Raw genomic sequence first — 16,179 nt, 5'->3', positions numbered from 1 at the left:
TTCTCTTGCCCCTAAATGGCCACGTGTCATTTAAGGAAGGCGATGCCTTTAACTGTGCAGCTGGAATCTGGAATGGTTTTGACTGGCTGTTACATAACTGAAAGCTGATTTTGTCTACTGGAAATTTGACTTAAGGACCCGACTGACAAGATCTGCTTCATGGCCGTCATAAGTCTGCTGATGTTTCCTTCCTGAGACAGTCTTTATATCATTGTGTTGTTCCTTTCTGTTTCTCTTGTTTGTTGTATCCTTAACATAGTTCACTGAGTCTGTTTTTTTGCTTTCTTTTCATGTTCTTACGTCCACTTTTTACCAATACAAATTTAGACCACGATACATGTCAACTTACAGTTGCTGGTGGTCACCACACAGTTTATACTGAAATACAGTACAGGCTTTCTAATACTAAAACGGCCTAAACAATCACACACTCATGCAGACACATACACATACAAATACACACAGGTATGCTACCTGATCAGTGCCACCACCCACTGCTGGAAAAACAAAACCTAAATAAACTATGCAAACTGACCTCCTTTAACAACATGACATTGACAGAGGGAGGAAGAATTGAAAGTAAAAACAACAGAAATAAGTCAAGAATAAAAATTGTGGTCCCTTACTACTTAAGCCATTTAAAAGTGTAATTTAAGATTTAGGTTACATACTTAGATCTCTGGATTTCATGCATAACATATGGTTGTGTTAATCAGGAAAGTTTATGATCAACATAATTAAGAAAAAAAAACTATTTTGTTACCATTCTGTATTAAAACTGTGATTTACTACAAAAACAACAACTATGATTTTCACAGCTTCCCATCAGGTCTATCTGTTATGATGCATTGTGTTTACCAAAACACTCATCAGCACTCCTTGATTCCAGGATGTGGCAATATCACTAAAAATAGGACCAATGAAGCAACAAATAGACAGTCTATCAATTTGCGTCAAATTTTACTGTACATTTTAATTTACTCTTCCAAAAATTAGAGTAACAGGTAATTAGTTTTTACCCTGAATTGCTAACCATTTGAGTCCATTGTCCTTTTGAATTTGATGCATTGGCCTGGATATATTAAGACTCTGGTGATAAGACCACCACCCTCACCTGCACCATCTTCCAAACCTATCATAGAAGTGAAACATGAAATACAGTAAAACCTACATTGGCAGATATTGTCTCAGATCTGTCCTTTTGCATTCCCATCTTTCAGTTCATCATAAATGAAAACTGTAACACTTGGCTCGTTGACAGATTTTCTAACCTCTGTGGTAAAGCTGTTAGTTATTAATTCAGTTACACTCATAATTAATTTATTTTAACCACATTTCATTCATTGTTCAGGCACTCCTGCAGGTTTAACTGGACTAACCATACACTGTCAGTGCTTTATTTAGTGTGACTCTGAAAGAGTCTATAGCGACATTGGAGACCAAAAAACTCGTAACACAGCTGATAGTGTGGAGGCATGTTTGCCAGTCACTTATTCAAACCTAATTTTTCGAAAAGTCTATAGTCTTGCAATCAGGCCAGTGCCGTATTTTGCACAATTTTGCAGCATTCTTAAATCTTAATATTATTATCAATGCTATTAGTTTAGTCAGTATAATTATTCAGTCAGTATAATGTATTAAAAAAACTATAATAAACTAGTTTCCCTTCAGTAAAGGTTTTCTTTGGTGTTAAGGGATTGTTTTAAATCATTGAGTTCCTCCTCCAGCATTAATTAACAGTACACTTTTACAAGTTCTGTAAGCCTTTCAGAAAAATCAAACACTAACAATTCTCTTGTGGTGTTCATGATTTTCATAGTGTGGTGAGTGGAAAAATAATTTACCATATTTGCTGAGCCTACTATGAATATATTTCATTTACTTGCGTACAGTTATAATTTATAAATTATAAACATTATATTTATGTTCTGATAACTCACTTATATTATGGTAAACACAGTTTTTATTTGGTTGGCAAGTATCTCAGGACACAGTTTGTTTTATTGCCTATGTCCTACAAAGAAGGGCACCAGGGCAAGCTCCAAATATGTGTGTTCTTAGTAAAGCAAATGGCCTGTTATATAGCACTTTTATCCAAAGCTTTATAATGTTGATTCCCATTCACTCATTCCACACACAGTCACACACCGATGGCGGTGGCTGCAATGCAAGGTGCTCGCCTGACCCACCGGGAGCAACTTGGGGTTCAGTGTCTTGCCCAAGGAGACTCTGACCCTGTGGTCCGTGGACAACCGTTCATACCTTACCAACTGAGCCAACCAATTTGAAAACATGAAGAGGAAAAGAGAAGAATAGAAGTGCTGTGTGTCTGATGCTCTTTTAACTCACTCAGATCTGTATATGTAACACACTTTGTTACTTGTTACTTGATGCACTTTATTATCAAAACTCAACATCCAAAGACTATTTAGGCAAAAGAAATGGGGGTTAGAGGTGATGTAACTAAAAAGAAAATAGTTTCGATGACAGTTAGGAAGAGGAGAGAAGAAGAGAGAAAAGCGAGCAGAGTTACTCATCCACCCAAACCTCTCCGACAGCCCAGGTGACATTCCATTCATTCATTCCTCCGGCACCACTCCTCTCATCAGAAACCTCTCTTTTATAGCTGGCTCTCATTTCTCCTCCTTGTTTTAGCCGACAAATGCTATATTTGTTTTGCATTCAAAGTGCGTGTATTTTGGACAGTAGGTTTTGTTTATCAGCTCATGCAAATGGGAAACATCAGCTTTGGTGGCAATACAGGAAGTCGCAGAGAGAAACCTTTGCTCAAGATACTAAATGATACTAAATATTAAACAAAGAGGAAAATGTAACCATAGCAACCAATACAAATCATTGTTAGGTTTAGAGGATTAAGTGCTATTGCTAGTTTCAACCCCTTGGAATAAACTTTAAGTATCGTGGATTCACATGACAATGATAGCAGTGTTATCACAGATGTACATTATTGGAAATTACCCAAAATTTATATGAGCAGGGTTGAACTGGGGTTAGTTTTTTGGATCATAGTTCGGGGTTTGAAACTGCAAAATTTTCTACCAAGACGGGGGCTGGTGGTTTAATGGCTGGCTCCTACTGAACATATATTGTCGTTGGGCAAGACACTGAATCCCAGGTTGTATCTGCTGGGTTGGCCGAGCACTTCAATTGGCAGCCGATGCCACTCTGGATGTGCAAAAATTGTAATTCATGTTTTATTTGGCCGAACAACAATAGTAATACTTTATACATTGTTGTAGCTATTATTTTCTGTAGTTTATTTGCTGATTACTATGGATTTATCGTAGATTGTAGCATGTCACAGTGACACTTAATTTCTTTAAAATAGCTAAAATCATAAATATAGGTCTGTATGTGGATAAATGACTTGACTAATTTGGGGATCAAATCGTCTGCCCCACCTTTGCCTCCCTGCTGTGTGTGTTTACAACCCCCTTCTGATTCTTAGCTGTTCCTTTGTCTTTGAAATTGAGCCCACAGACACACACATGCACGCGCACACCCAGAAACCAAAAAAAAAAACAAAACCTGAAACCATGCATTTGTATTGTATCTCAATACTTTGCCTGGATGAATTCTTTTAAAACCAATGTTTTTGTATTTGTTGGAGCCTGTTATATTGTTTTAACCACCCATTAAATCCTATGGTCAATTATAGCAGAGTTACTATCACCAGACAGTGATAAATCTCCCCTTTGTATATACAGTGTCACTATCCTCAAATAATTTTTTGCTCAGCCACAAGCAATGCTGTTTATTTTCAATGACCACCATTTTCTGCCATAAATCTCTAAAGAACTTACTCCACCTTCACCTGAACATCAACATTAAATATGAAGCTAGAGACAGAAGGACATTAGCTTAGCTTTGCATAAAAACTGCAAACAGGGGTGGAAGCTAAGGTTTAAAACAAAAACAAAGTGTAAAGTGTAAAAACACAAGTATAGGTTTTAAAGGGGGGATTATACTGGACTATTTATTGGTGGGGCACAGAGACTTTCTGGAGTCTCTGCTGAATGCATAGTGATGAAAGAGGTTGTCCCCTAAACGATTCGCTCATTCACAATAGCTAACATATCACTGAGTAGTAAAATACTTTTTACAAGAATAGCACTTTTCTGCTGTCTTCATGTCACGCTAATTCTTCTTCTCATCCACCTATTTGTAAGAAAGTAATTAGACATTCATTCATTATCTACACCACACATACAAACAACTGTTATGGGCAATTTAGAGTATCGATTACCTGAATGCATATGTCTGGGAGGAAACCCACACATTCACACAAAGAACATCAAGAACTCCTCATAGAAATGCCACAGCCAAGTTTCAATCAGGGACCTTCTAAGGTGAGGCCACAGTGCTACCCAGCCACTATTGAAATATCAAATTGAATATTTCACATGGATGTAGATTGATTGTTGACTTCCTGCGCATCGCCAATAAAGTGACCAATAGTGAGTAAATAAAAACTAAAAACTATCAAAACCTCATTATTGCTCAAAATGAAAGTGAACAATTAAAAAGCAGATTGACATTATTAAGCCGTGTTGGTGTTCTGACACTTCTGGCATCAGAGAAAAAAAATACCTCCTGTGCACTGTTGCACATTTGACCTGCTACATGGTTATTTGGTGTTTCTTTTTGATTGTCAAGTGTTACTTGTGTTTTTTGTTTTGGTTTTGTTTTTTGTTTGTTTTGATGGAATGAATTTGTAATACAAAAAACTTTTTGCAATAACTGACAGTAAAATTATATTGTTTCGCAAAATGTTTTAAAAGTTGAATTTACACCTGTTTGCTCATTTACATGCACTTCCTCTTGATATTTCCTGTATGATTCAAAAGTATCACTGAATCAGGAAGAATCTTTTCAAAAGTTGTACACAGTAACAAGTAACCGGAGCGAACAGAGAAAAGATTAAGTGAAAAGAATAAAAAAACATTATCTGTTTAACAGATAAAAATGTATCTGTTCAATATTGATTGATTCAACTGGCAAAAGCTCTTTGTTCCTGTTTAAGCTCAGGTCTTTGGATCATATCTACAGGTATACAGAAGTCTGCCATACATTTATTGCAATTTCATTTTAGTTTTTTTTTTTTTGTTTTTAGTTTTTAATTACTCAATTTGTCCATAGGTTTATATTCACCATGATCACAAAATCAAAATGCATATAACATTTTCCAATTGCAACCTTGTGTAAACAACTTGCACAGAAACCCTTGATTTACATTTTAAATATTTAGCATGCATGCCTCGGTATGCAGTATGCTAATGAACATCTACACAAAAAGATTCTGAAAGAAAAGAAATGACATTACAAGCAAAACAAAACCCATGCATTCATGATAATATACACCAAGTTGCCAGTTCATGATTCATGAAGAGGTGCTTTTAGTTAAGCTAACAAGATAGCCAGCACACATACTACACATAACATCCTCTAAAATAGTTCCGTCAAAAACCAAACATTGTCACCTTTCTAAAGGAAGATGTCTGATTAGACTGCACTTGTTTTAACCAGGTGGAAACTGAGTTTATATGGAAATACTGACCCAGTTCCAAATTCAGAATTTACATGATCAGAAATTAAATTCTATCCACGTTTAACTGACTTAATTGTTCATTTGTGCTGAAGTGGTCTGCAGAGATGCATAACTCTAGGCAACATACTCTCCATTTCATTTTGTAGGTTACAGTGGACCGTCCTCCAGTGCTGTTTCAGGTGCCAACAAAAACTGGTCAAATAAAAGCAATAATAATGCAATAACAATGATTCACTTAAAATATACGGTACCAAGCACCCAGATAGCTAGATTCTGTTTTGGAGGCTTTTATTTACTGCATTTGTTGCAAACCGCACAGCCCTTTTGACATGTCTGTGCATCTGCAGGAGAAAGTGTGTGTAGGCTGTTTGTGTGTGTGTGTGTGTGCGTGTTCCTATTTGTCTAACTGTTCTTTACCCCTTCCACACACTCTCTCTATTCTCTACATTTTCTTCTTCCTCCCCCTGTCAGTTCCACTGCCCCCCACACCTTAAAGTGGAATGGAGAAGAGGTGGAGAAAGAGAGAGGAAAGAAAGACTGAAACAGATCAAGGGAAGGAGGGGTAAACCGGTTCAGCAGGTATACAGAGGCCTAACCCAGGTTCCCTCCAGCTTGTCACCGTTATTTCTGAGGCGCATGCGCGCTGGCGTCTGTTTCCTGCTTTTTTAAATGACTACCTGTGCTTCTTATTGACCCACCTCCTTCGACTGTGTGCGTGCATGTGTGTGAACAAGAATATCTGCCGTTTTTAGTTTCTTAGCACGCTCTGTCACCCACTCACACACACTCCCGTTATGTCAGGGCGCTGAAAGCGATATTCGACTTTACCTGTCCGGGTTGCTCACCTGAGAAGACTCACCTGTTCCGACGACGAAAAGACTTTTCCTGCCTTTGACTCGGCGACGAAAAGAAAAATAGGTCCAGAGAAAGGTGTGCGAGGGAAAAGTAGGAAATTAATTGGCCCACATCTTGCCAAACGAGAAGAGAGGTAAAAGGAGGAAGGAGAGGAGGGGATCTATACCTTCCATTTTTCGTCGCACTTTCCTGCTTGTGTAACTTTTTGTTGCCATTAAGACCCGAGAAGCGGTTTTTGTTTTGTTTTTTTGCAAATCCATCAAAAGGACCGGTGATTCATTGAACATGCCGAGAGCATTTCTAGTAAAGAAGTCAAATGTTTCGCCGGGAAAGCGGAACTGGAGTGAACTCCCAGATCATAAACGAGGCGACGTCTACATCCCAGGTGAGTCCACGCCGCTGTAACGAGCCATTTTTGTTGTTTCATAAAACGGCTATGAAAATATAAGCGATGGTTGGTACTAGTGTGTCTTTGGGCGCCTCAACGCAAGGATTCGTGTTGTTAATGCGAGATTTGTATCCACCTGGGAAATCAGCTTGGCGGGTGCAGAAGGGTCGGGTAATTATTGTAACGGGGCCACCGAATAACGGGAAACACAACGGGCCGTGTCAAAAGAGAACCCTGCGTCCTGGGGAAAGATGCGCATTTTCATCGTTTAGACTGTTAAGGATTACTGTTACTGTTTGCGTCAAAAACGCTGTCAGTTGGATTTGTTTCAAATAAAAGAATGAGCAAATCAAAACAAAATGAACAAACAATTAAAAAAATGCAATTTAAATGTCACCTAACGTATATCAGCCCCTAAGCTGGTCTGTTTTCCCTTCTGTTTTCATATCTCATTTATTAACTGCACTGTTTGTTGCGGCCTATAAACTATAACAAGGGCCCGTTGCTTTTAACACAGCGACCTTCAACCCCTGATTGCAGCCTTCTTCCTTGTACAGCTAAGCAATGACTTGTGTATCTCGAAAATGGGCCTAACATATATCCTTATGAGTGGTCGTTCCTCTCTGAGGTCTTGGCAAGGGGTTCTCACCACAGGGTTGTAATATTGGGCAAACTCGATTTGGACTCTTACGCTATCAGGTAATGGATTACCGGCTCATTCATATGATGTCAATAATGTGGCACAAGTAGATGTTTTCTTAGTCGGCTGCTTTACCTGAAGAGTGTGAGAGCTGACACTTTTAAACTTGTCGGTTTCAGTTAAGACTGTAATGACAAGTCCACCTCTTAACCAACAACTCTTTTTTACTCCTCCTCTCTCCTTGAGAACAATTCCCTTTGTTGCCAACGGCAGAGTTTTTATTGTGAGACCACAACGGTATCAGATAACAAGTAACGGACTACACCCTAAATCTAAAGCTCTGTCCCGCTCTCCTTCTCGCTAACCCTTCCCCCCTCTCTTTCTCGTCTCATCTCATCACCGTTAACTTTTAATCATTGACTTTTACATCCTATTGGTGTTTGAAACCGGAACAGTTTAAATGAACTGAGCCTCTACTATTTTTCTGGGGTTTTTAAATTAGTCTTAAAACAAATGACGGCTTACATGTAAATGTCCATTTAACTCAACTCAAAATTAAACGCAACGAATCACCTTGTAATAAGTTTTTTTTTAGATTCAAGTATTGCATTTACCATATTAACATACTACCCATTAGAGGGGCATCGTGCGTAATTACGCAGGGTTAACACTCCTTACCAAACCCAGCAACGGTCTCGGCTAAACTGCCTGGTATGTGCCGTTACTTGATGTACCTGCCTGACGTGTGTTTTGTGTGCTGCTTCTGTTTCCTTCTGTCACAGATGCGCACGCACACACACAGAGAAGAATGATAATTACACACAGTAACGGGCGTGTTGAATACTTTTAAGAAGCATCACGATGCCATCTGTATAGACAATTTTTGTGTGTGTAAATGGAGGTCCAGGAGTTTATTTTTATCTTGTAATCCACAAACAGGTGCCTATTTCTTTTGGGTCTCAGCCTCAAATACACCTCTGTCTGGTTTGATCCTCCTCCAATTCCAGGCACTCATAACCTGTGTACATCAACACTGGACAACAACATCAAATAGAAAAATAAGGTGATAAAAAAATCTTCACAACTGAAAAAAGAAAGAAGCAAAAACAGACAAACTGAAGCAGTGTTATTGAGACATGTAGGTCTAAGTTAACAGGAGATGTTATAATGGCATCCAGATTATGATCTTTTGAGCCTAATGAAACATGGAGACATTTTATCTCCATTTACATGATATTTAAATACATAACTACCATCCTACTAAACTGGTAAGTGGGATAATAGTTTTTGCAGTTTGAAATAAGGAAGATATTTGATCACTAAATAATTAGTTCATTTTACATAAATAAAACCCTTACATCTCAATACAGTCATAATAGGTCTCATTCTCCAACTGTCCTTAAGAATATTTTTTCCTAAAACCTACTTATGCAATTTTCACAAAGATTCTGATATTCAACAAAGTTTCCTTACTATATATGGGATTTGCTCTTAAGTAATAATAGAATCTGTGCACACTAAATACTACACATATGCACATTTAAGTGCTGACATGTTTGTGCCAAATGATTAGTTATTGAGTTTTTTTCAATTCTACAGTTTTATAAGTTAGAGGATTTATATAATAATTATAGTAGCTTTATCAATAATTATGTGTTTTGTAGCACTTATTCCTCAGCCACCATCACAACAAGACGATGTGCATTCTGGCCAATACTAGGTCGGTAGACCCGACAGCTCACATAACTCTAGGCAAGCTTGTCCTCAAAAAGATTTATGTGTTTGGATATAGAGACATTTCTCTCCCGTTTTATATAGCTTTTAGGTATATATAGTGTATATAGTATAAAATCAGACATTTAATCCAGTTCATAAATAAAAATGTAATACCACAGTATTGGCCTGCCTTGTGTTTATAGGAACATGGCTTACACATGGTGAGAACTGGCTAAAGAATAAGAATTTGAGGGCATAGGAAAAGTCATACTACCAGTAAAGGAAGGCCAAATGTTTAGCTTCAAAAAATTATATTTTCTTACCATTGGACCAAACTGCACTAGCTGGTTCCCCGTGTTTCCAGTTTTTGTGCTAAGCTAAGCTACCACACAGACACGCAAGTGTTATCAATCTTTTCAGGTAACTCTCAGAAAGAAAGGGAATACATTTTCTGATCTCAAACTATTAGTGAAGGCTGCTGCAAAGGTAATGTTTATTGGATGGAAAGAAATGTAACGGACCCTACAGACGGTCTACTGTTGCATACACCTTTAGCAAACACACACACACACTTTGTGACTCACCCTATGTTTGATAAAGTTATCTACCATTTGTTGACTCTTTCTCCCAGCTGAGCGTCATTAAATGGATTGAAAGAAAATGTGTGACTTTAAATAACACAACTCCCCCTCTCCCCTTTCTGCTCACGTGGGAACATTGGGGTATTATTTTAAATCCTCTCACCCTACCTCCAAAACACACACCTATACCCAAGCACACACCTCATTCATTGGTGAGGGGGAGAAGGAGGAGTGAACAAACAATACAAGATGAGATTGAATGTCCAGCCAGCAGCAGTCACCACAGAAACTATCAGCACACTGCAATAATTAGGAAAGATTTAAAAGCAAATGAGAAATTCTGTCCACGGTTCTATGAACTGAAACCTTCTGATTACATTTATTTTACGAGCAGACCTTTGACATTAAGGCCTCTCTCCTTGACTAAATATCCTTTATGTATAATATACAATATATCATAAGGCTTTATACTTCGCACACAATAACACACACTGTTACTAGTAATTCCTTTAGAGATCATAATGAAAAGGCACATGAGTCTTAAACTCAATGATCATTATTCCACTGATAGAGCTGCAAGTTCCTCCTGAAGCTTAGTTCAATGTAACTTTTCAGTCATTCCTACGTGTAATTGAGCAAATAAATCAACCAAAAGTTTGGAATTTCATCTGTTTAAAAAAATATCTGAAGAAATTGTACCAACATGTGTGATAAATAACCATTATACAAAATCTTTAAAATAATGGTGCAAGTCATTCAGTCCAAAGCAGCTCTAATCCTTAGCAGGGGATTTTTAAGTTTTCATTCACCCTTAGTGCCTGGTACTAGAAAATAAGATTTGTGTATCTTTATAATTTAACTGAGAGGGAACCTTCCCAATTAACTCTTGCAAACTAATAAAGTGTCCAAAGTATCTAAAATGGAGTACAGAAGGCCCTGTTTGTGTGTTGTAGGAGTACTAAAAATTCAGAAGAATTATCAGCATGAGGAAGATTAAACACATTGTTGAAACATGTTAAAGAGCACTAGCTGTTTTCCTGGAATGTCATCATAAGCATGACATTGTACTGGAAGAAAGTGCAATAATTACAGCTGGGTATTAAACCTCTATACCAAACATAGCCTCAAGTGCTCAAAAGCTGTCAAACTCAAAAAATTGGAGCCCCTATTTTTTTTTTTTTTTAGTCTGAAATAAATTATTTAGCAAAATTTTAAGATGCATATTATAAAATTCCCAACCCTAAATTATATTCAAAATCAGTTGAAAATTACTTTTTCAAATTTCATACAAATTATTACTGACATCTAGGTTAATATGTAAGGGAGTGGCTAATTATACGTTGAAGTGTACACAGGGCTGTCAGTGTGTCACAGCATACCGTTACCTCCACTGGTTTATAGTTGGGTTGTTATGACTTTTCATCTTTAAAGCTCACTGCTGGGCTTCATTTGAATTTACATTTGAGTATTATCTGATTGAGGCCCTGCAGACTCAACTGATTCATTGTCTTCACTGGACTGCACCACACCTGCCTTCAAGCAACCTGAACACACAAAGACACACAGATAGAAACGCCGTATGTTGGAGGCTCAGTGGTTTCTATGACTCCAGAGCAACATCTCTCTCCCCCTCTTTTAATAGTGTTTTGTTATAATGTGCTCATACACACAACAAGTACACATAAACCTCCACACAGACAGGCGGAGGTGGATTGTTTGAGGAAGGTACGGAGCTGGTGCTGCAAGACTGTCTGGTCAGACAAGTCTAACTGTAATGTAATTGTGTGTGCGTGTGTGTGTGTGCCTGCGTGTGTGTGGGCATGTGTGTGCGTGCAAAATAAGCTGTTAAAAACAATAGACCCAACATGTGCACAGCCACACCCACATACCCAAATACATACACTTACTGAGCTTTGCGTGTTTGCTAATTGAGAGATTGTGCAAATATGAAGTGCTGCAGGTTGGCTGCCCATTGTTAAATTCGATAGTACAAAAACTATTTTAGTTTCCTCCTTTCTCTTTGCCTTGTTTTCGTGTCCTTAATAAATGATGACTAGAATGAGATTTAGCTACGAAAACTAAGCTACGAATAATTAAGCAATCAAAATAGTTATTTTTTTGTCTTTGTAATATACAGCTTCAATTATTATTTTTACTACTGATTCATCAATGTTATTGATCAGTGGTTCAATCCCCAGTCCTGCCATATGTTGAAGTGTCTCTGGCCCATCACTAGCTGTGCAGTGCCGGTCCAAGCCCAGTAGAAATTGGGGAGGGTTGAATAAGGAAGGGCATCCAGCATAAAAACTGCCAAATCAACATGCGGACATGCGGCCTGTTTAGATGAAATTTCTTAAATAACTTAATAACTCCTAAATAACATAACAAAGATAATCTTGATCTTGTTATCAAAAATGCTTACAATTATTTTTCTACTGACATAAAGCTCTACTGTACATAGACATAGTCTTTATGTCCCTTTTCTTAATAATGAGAAAACACACATTATACATGTAAAACTAAATACTCTTTGTCTTTTTGCCAAATCTTGAGATATTTTATTAATATTAATTAATTGCTATGTAGGCAGACCATTTAACTAGAACTTTCATCTGTCTATTTCTAGTCTCCATCTTCCCTAAATCTGTCCTGATGGAGGCTGAAGCCACCCCGGCTGAGACGACACCAATCTGCCTCACCAAGCACTCTGTATCCGATACACAAACACATGCCGAGCTGCCATCCAGCACAGTGTTGGGCCAACCTCAGAGCCCAGCAGTTTCCCCAGAGGAGAGGCCGGAGGTCAGGAGGAGGTCTCAGGGTGGCTCCACATACGTCCGATCCAAAATCAAGGTGAGAAAATAATCAGGGACTGAAAAGGATTAATGAAGAGCAGTAATTTTAATCATCCTATACTTTTATACTTAAGTTATAATTTATGTATTTTCACATGAGCCATCATGTTTATTAGTGCAAGGGTGGCAATTTTATTTTGGATTAAAACTCAGCACATAAATTAGTGAAAATGAATCAAAACTTACAATAATAGACATACTGTATCCCTCTCCATCACAGGTAACTACAGGCGAGTTACCTTCCAATCCTTCTCCCCTTCCTCTCTCACTTCCTGTCATTTCCAAGCCTTCATCCTTAACCCCACATGCCACTGTGATGCCAGTGGCCTTGACATCAACCCCTGCCTCGCTGGATACAGTGCCCATGGTGACCAGATCAACTGGTCAAAGCCAAAGTTCATTAGCAGGATCAACAGGGGCTTATATGTGTCAGGTACAATATTGAGATTGGACCCACTGTTCAGATCCACAGTGTTGGACATTTACTTTGATTATACTCTGTTTTGAATCTGTTGAGAAATGTTTATTGACATGTTGGTTGCATTGAAGTTATTCGGTCACTTCATTAGATAGTAGATGGCTGCATAAGATTAATCTTGAAGTCACATAAAAATAACACTAGATACGCTGCATCCACATGGGTTGAGAATGATAAGTTAATTTCAAAATATTCTACAAAAGTTTTTAAAAATTGATTTGTGCATGTATGTAATTCTGAATAGAAACATATGTTGTAGATAGTTGAATCAATGAGGAAAGTGACATGGCCCTCAATCTTCTGTCGTTGCATGTAGATTTGTCAGAAGACGTTCCAGTATCAGCGGATGTTAAACAGACATGTCAAGTGTCACAACGAGACCAAGAGGCATCTGTGTAGCTTCTGTGGCAAAGGCTTCAATGACACCTTTGACCTAAAGAGGCACGTTCGCACACATACAGGTATCTACATGTTTCCAGTGTTCACATCCACTCACATAAACAGAATGGTAACACATTTAACTTATTTTTTTCTGATTATGTAATATACAGGAGTCCGTCCCTACAAGTGCACCCTCTGTGAGAAAGCCTTCACTCAGCGCTGCTCCCTTGAGTCTCACATGAAGAAGATCCACGGCATCACCCTGAAGTATGCCTACAAGGAACGACGCAACAAGCTCTATGTGTGTGAGGAATGTGGCCACACGGCAGAAACTCAGGATGAGCTGGTGATCCACCTCCACTCACTTCATCCTGAGAGTGCCCTGTTGAAGGGAAAGGCAGCAAGGAGGGCAGGAGGGGAAGCAGGGGGAGAAAGAGGAGCAGGGTCAGTTGGAGGATCCATGCCAGGGTCTCCTCAAGGAGCTGACAGTGATGATACCACTGGATCAGCAGGGCAGTAGAGAGGAGGAGAGCAACAAAATAAGCTCAGGGGTGATGGATGAAGGATGGATGGGTGCATGTACAGATGCATCATGATGGACGTACTGTATAAGTGAAGTGATGGAAGAGAAGTGGACGCCAAGCTAGATTACACTGTATATTCATTGTGTGCATATTTATAAATGTATAGTGTCTGTGTATGTGGATTTGGGCTGCTGTATATAACAACTACCTATGTAAAAAGAAATAATGCTCCTAATAAGACCAGGTTCAATAAGACTTTGACTAATATATATTTTTAAATAGGAACAATGTGGATGAGCTCAAAATCATATCTGACAATATCAGCATATCTCTCTGCATTTATAACGCTTCATTTATATTGCTTATGAATGTTAACTGTGGGCTTCTCTGTACAGCAAAAAACAATGATTTTTCTATAAAACAATTCATTCATTAAACAAAGTAATATATGACACAAGAATTGGTTTTCGTTTTTGCTGTAAACTGTGAACTGTGTAACTGTGAGTAAGGTGGTATTGTTTGTTTGCACTGGTTCAGGACTAGCAAAAAAAAACATCTGCCGCACTCATATCCCACCATAGTATATATTGTTCCATACGTTCTCAGGCCACCATATGAAATGATGTACAGGGCTTTTCCCGGATTTTGTGTTTATGTAACTTTCTTCTCTATGCACATTAAATAAAACCAAAGTACACAAGAATGTTAACAGATAACCAGTGTAGTCTTGTTACACTGTATTAGTTGTACATAGTATCAACAGCAGGTACAGTAAATTTAGACAGTGTGGTTTTTTATTATTAATATTTACAGTACACCAACATGGAAACTAGACTCAGTCTAAGTCATTGCAGCCAGAGATGTCAATCCAACAGTTAACTTTCAAGAACTGTAAAGGCTATCTCAGAAAGAAGGCTGCATCATTCACTCAATTATCACTTAATTCATTCAACTGCCTCCCAAATTATACATTTTCAAGTTGGTTATTTGGAGTATAATTGGTGTACATATCTGGAGTGTGTGTGTTTATCCTGTCACAGATTCTTGATTATTGTATAACCAACCGTAACTAGCTGTTTGCAACCTCAGTATGATAGATGTCTAACAGTTCAGCCGGCCTCATTAATAAATAAATGTATTTTGTTGGCTTATATAACTTTATTTTATAGCAATAAAAACATCTGGGTTAATCATACTTTAAACTGCCCCCTCAAACTTTGTGTCTGAGTGAACAAAAGATGGCTGTTATGTCTGTGTGTGTTTAGGAAAGAAAGGGTTAGTGGCTGGGAGGGTGAAGTTGGATTCCTGGTCTCTGTTGGGTCTTGTTGGAGGATTCCAGCAAACTCCCTTCAGCCTGAGGATACTGGAGGCTGATTCAGGTGACAGGCACATAACGGACTTTTAACTTAACTGACACTGATTGTGTTAAAGAACATTGGAAGTTATTTGTTTATTCACTCAATCCTCTTATAAATGAACAAACACATTTAGTAAGCTAAAGAGTACTTCCTTATGTGCTTGCCTAACTTGAATGCAAGTTTTCACATATTCTTTCCCTCTAAGTTATACTGCCATATTCCTAAATTGATGTTGGTATTTTGATATTAATTTTGTTCTGAATTAAAAAATATCAAATGACAGGCCATGAAATATATTTAAAATAACTCTGACTACGATGATCCTCTAAATTTGAGTGTCCTCAAGAGGTTTACATTTGTGGCTTTAAGTGAAAAAACAAGTACTGGATAATATAAACATATATTTTCTTCTTTGCATAAATTGAATTGTTACTAAGCAATTAACTGATTAGCCTAATAACTAATATAATCTTTTTACTAAATTAATCTAAACAACCATGCTTTACATTGTTGACATTTGTTTTGTTTTGTTTTATTGTTTCGTGACTTTTGCAAATAAAATCTAATGAATTACTATGTTTCAAGTATTTTATGTGTAGCCAAAATTTTATTTGATCACTACAGTTTGTTTACTGAGCTATTGAACAAATCTACAATATGGTAAAAATCTAAATTGTTTTTATATGAAATTATTGAATCGTCATGATTTTTACTTCTTCAGACAAGAAATTGAATTATTTCCTTGTGTGTCTCTTATTTGTTCTTAAATTTTCGTGACGTTTTTCACTTGTATTTCCTCATTTCACCTATAAGCGTCGCTGTTCGCTTTGCCAC

General features: G+C 37.7%; 1 protein-coding gene across 1 annotated transcript; it reads left to right on the top strand.

Moving 5' to 3' along the window:
• Positions 1–6,261: 6,261 nt before the first annotated feature.
• On the top strand, positions 6,262–15,720 carry ovol1a (ovo-like zinc finger 1a). The gene is made up of 5 exons (XM_067524347.1): positions 6,262–6,809; positions 12,376–12,602; positions 12,825–13,037; positions 13,399–13,543; positions 13,634–15,720. The coding sequence occupies exons 1-5, from the start codon at positions 6,710–6,712 to the stop codon at positions 13,981–13,983; spliced, it is 1,035 nt and encodes a 344-aa protein (XP_067380448.1). The 5' UTR covers positions 6,262–6,709; the 3' UTR covers positions 13,984–15,720.
• Positions 15,721–16,179: the final 459 nt, after the last annotated feature.

This window comes from Channa argus, chromosome 12 (assembly GCF_033026475.1).
Source record: "Channa argus isolate prfri chromosome 12, Channa argus male v1.0, whole genome shotgun sequence".
Lineage (NCBI taxonomy): Eukaryota > Metazoa > Chordata > Actinopteri > Anabantiformes > Channidae > Channa > Channa argus.
Note: the sequence above shows the minus strand (reverse complement) of the source record. Positions and strands in the feature narration are given on the sequence as shown.

What these genes read in the sequence shown, in the direction of transcription:
- ovol1a (XM_067524347.1), top strand. Translation starts at nt 6,710, where the DNA reads ATGCCGAGAGCATTTCTAGTAAAGAAGTCAAATGTTTCGCCGGGAAAG. An exon ending in ACGTCCGATCCAAAATCAAG is followed by an intron (nt 12,603 to 12,824) that starts GTGAGAAAATAA and finishes TCTCCATCACAG; the next exon opens with GTAACTACAGGCGAGTTACC. An exon ending in GCACGTTCGCACACATACAG is followed by an intron (nt 13,544 to 13,633) that starts GTATCTACATGT and finishes TGTAATATACAG; the next exon opens with GAGTCCGTCCCTACAAGTGC.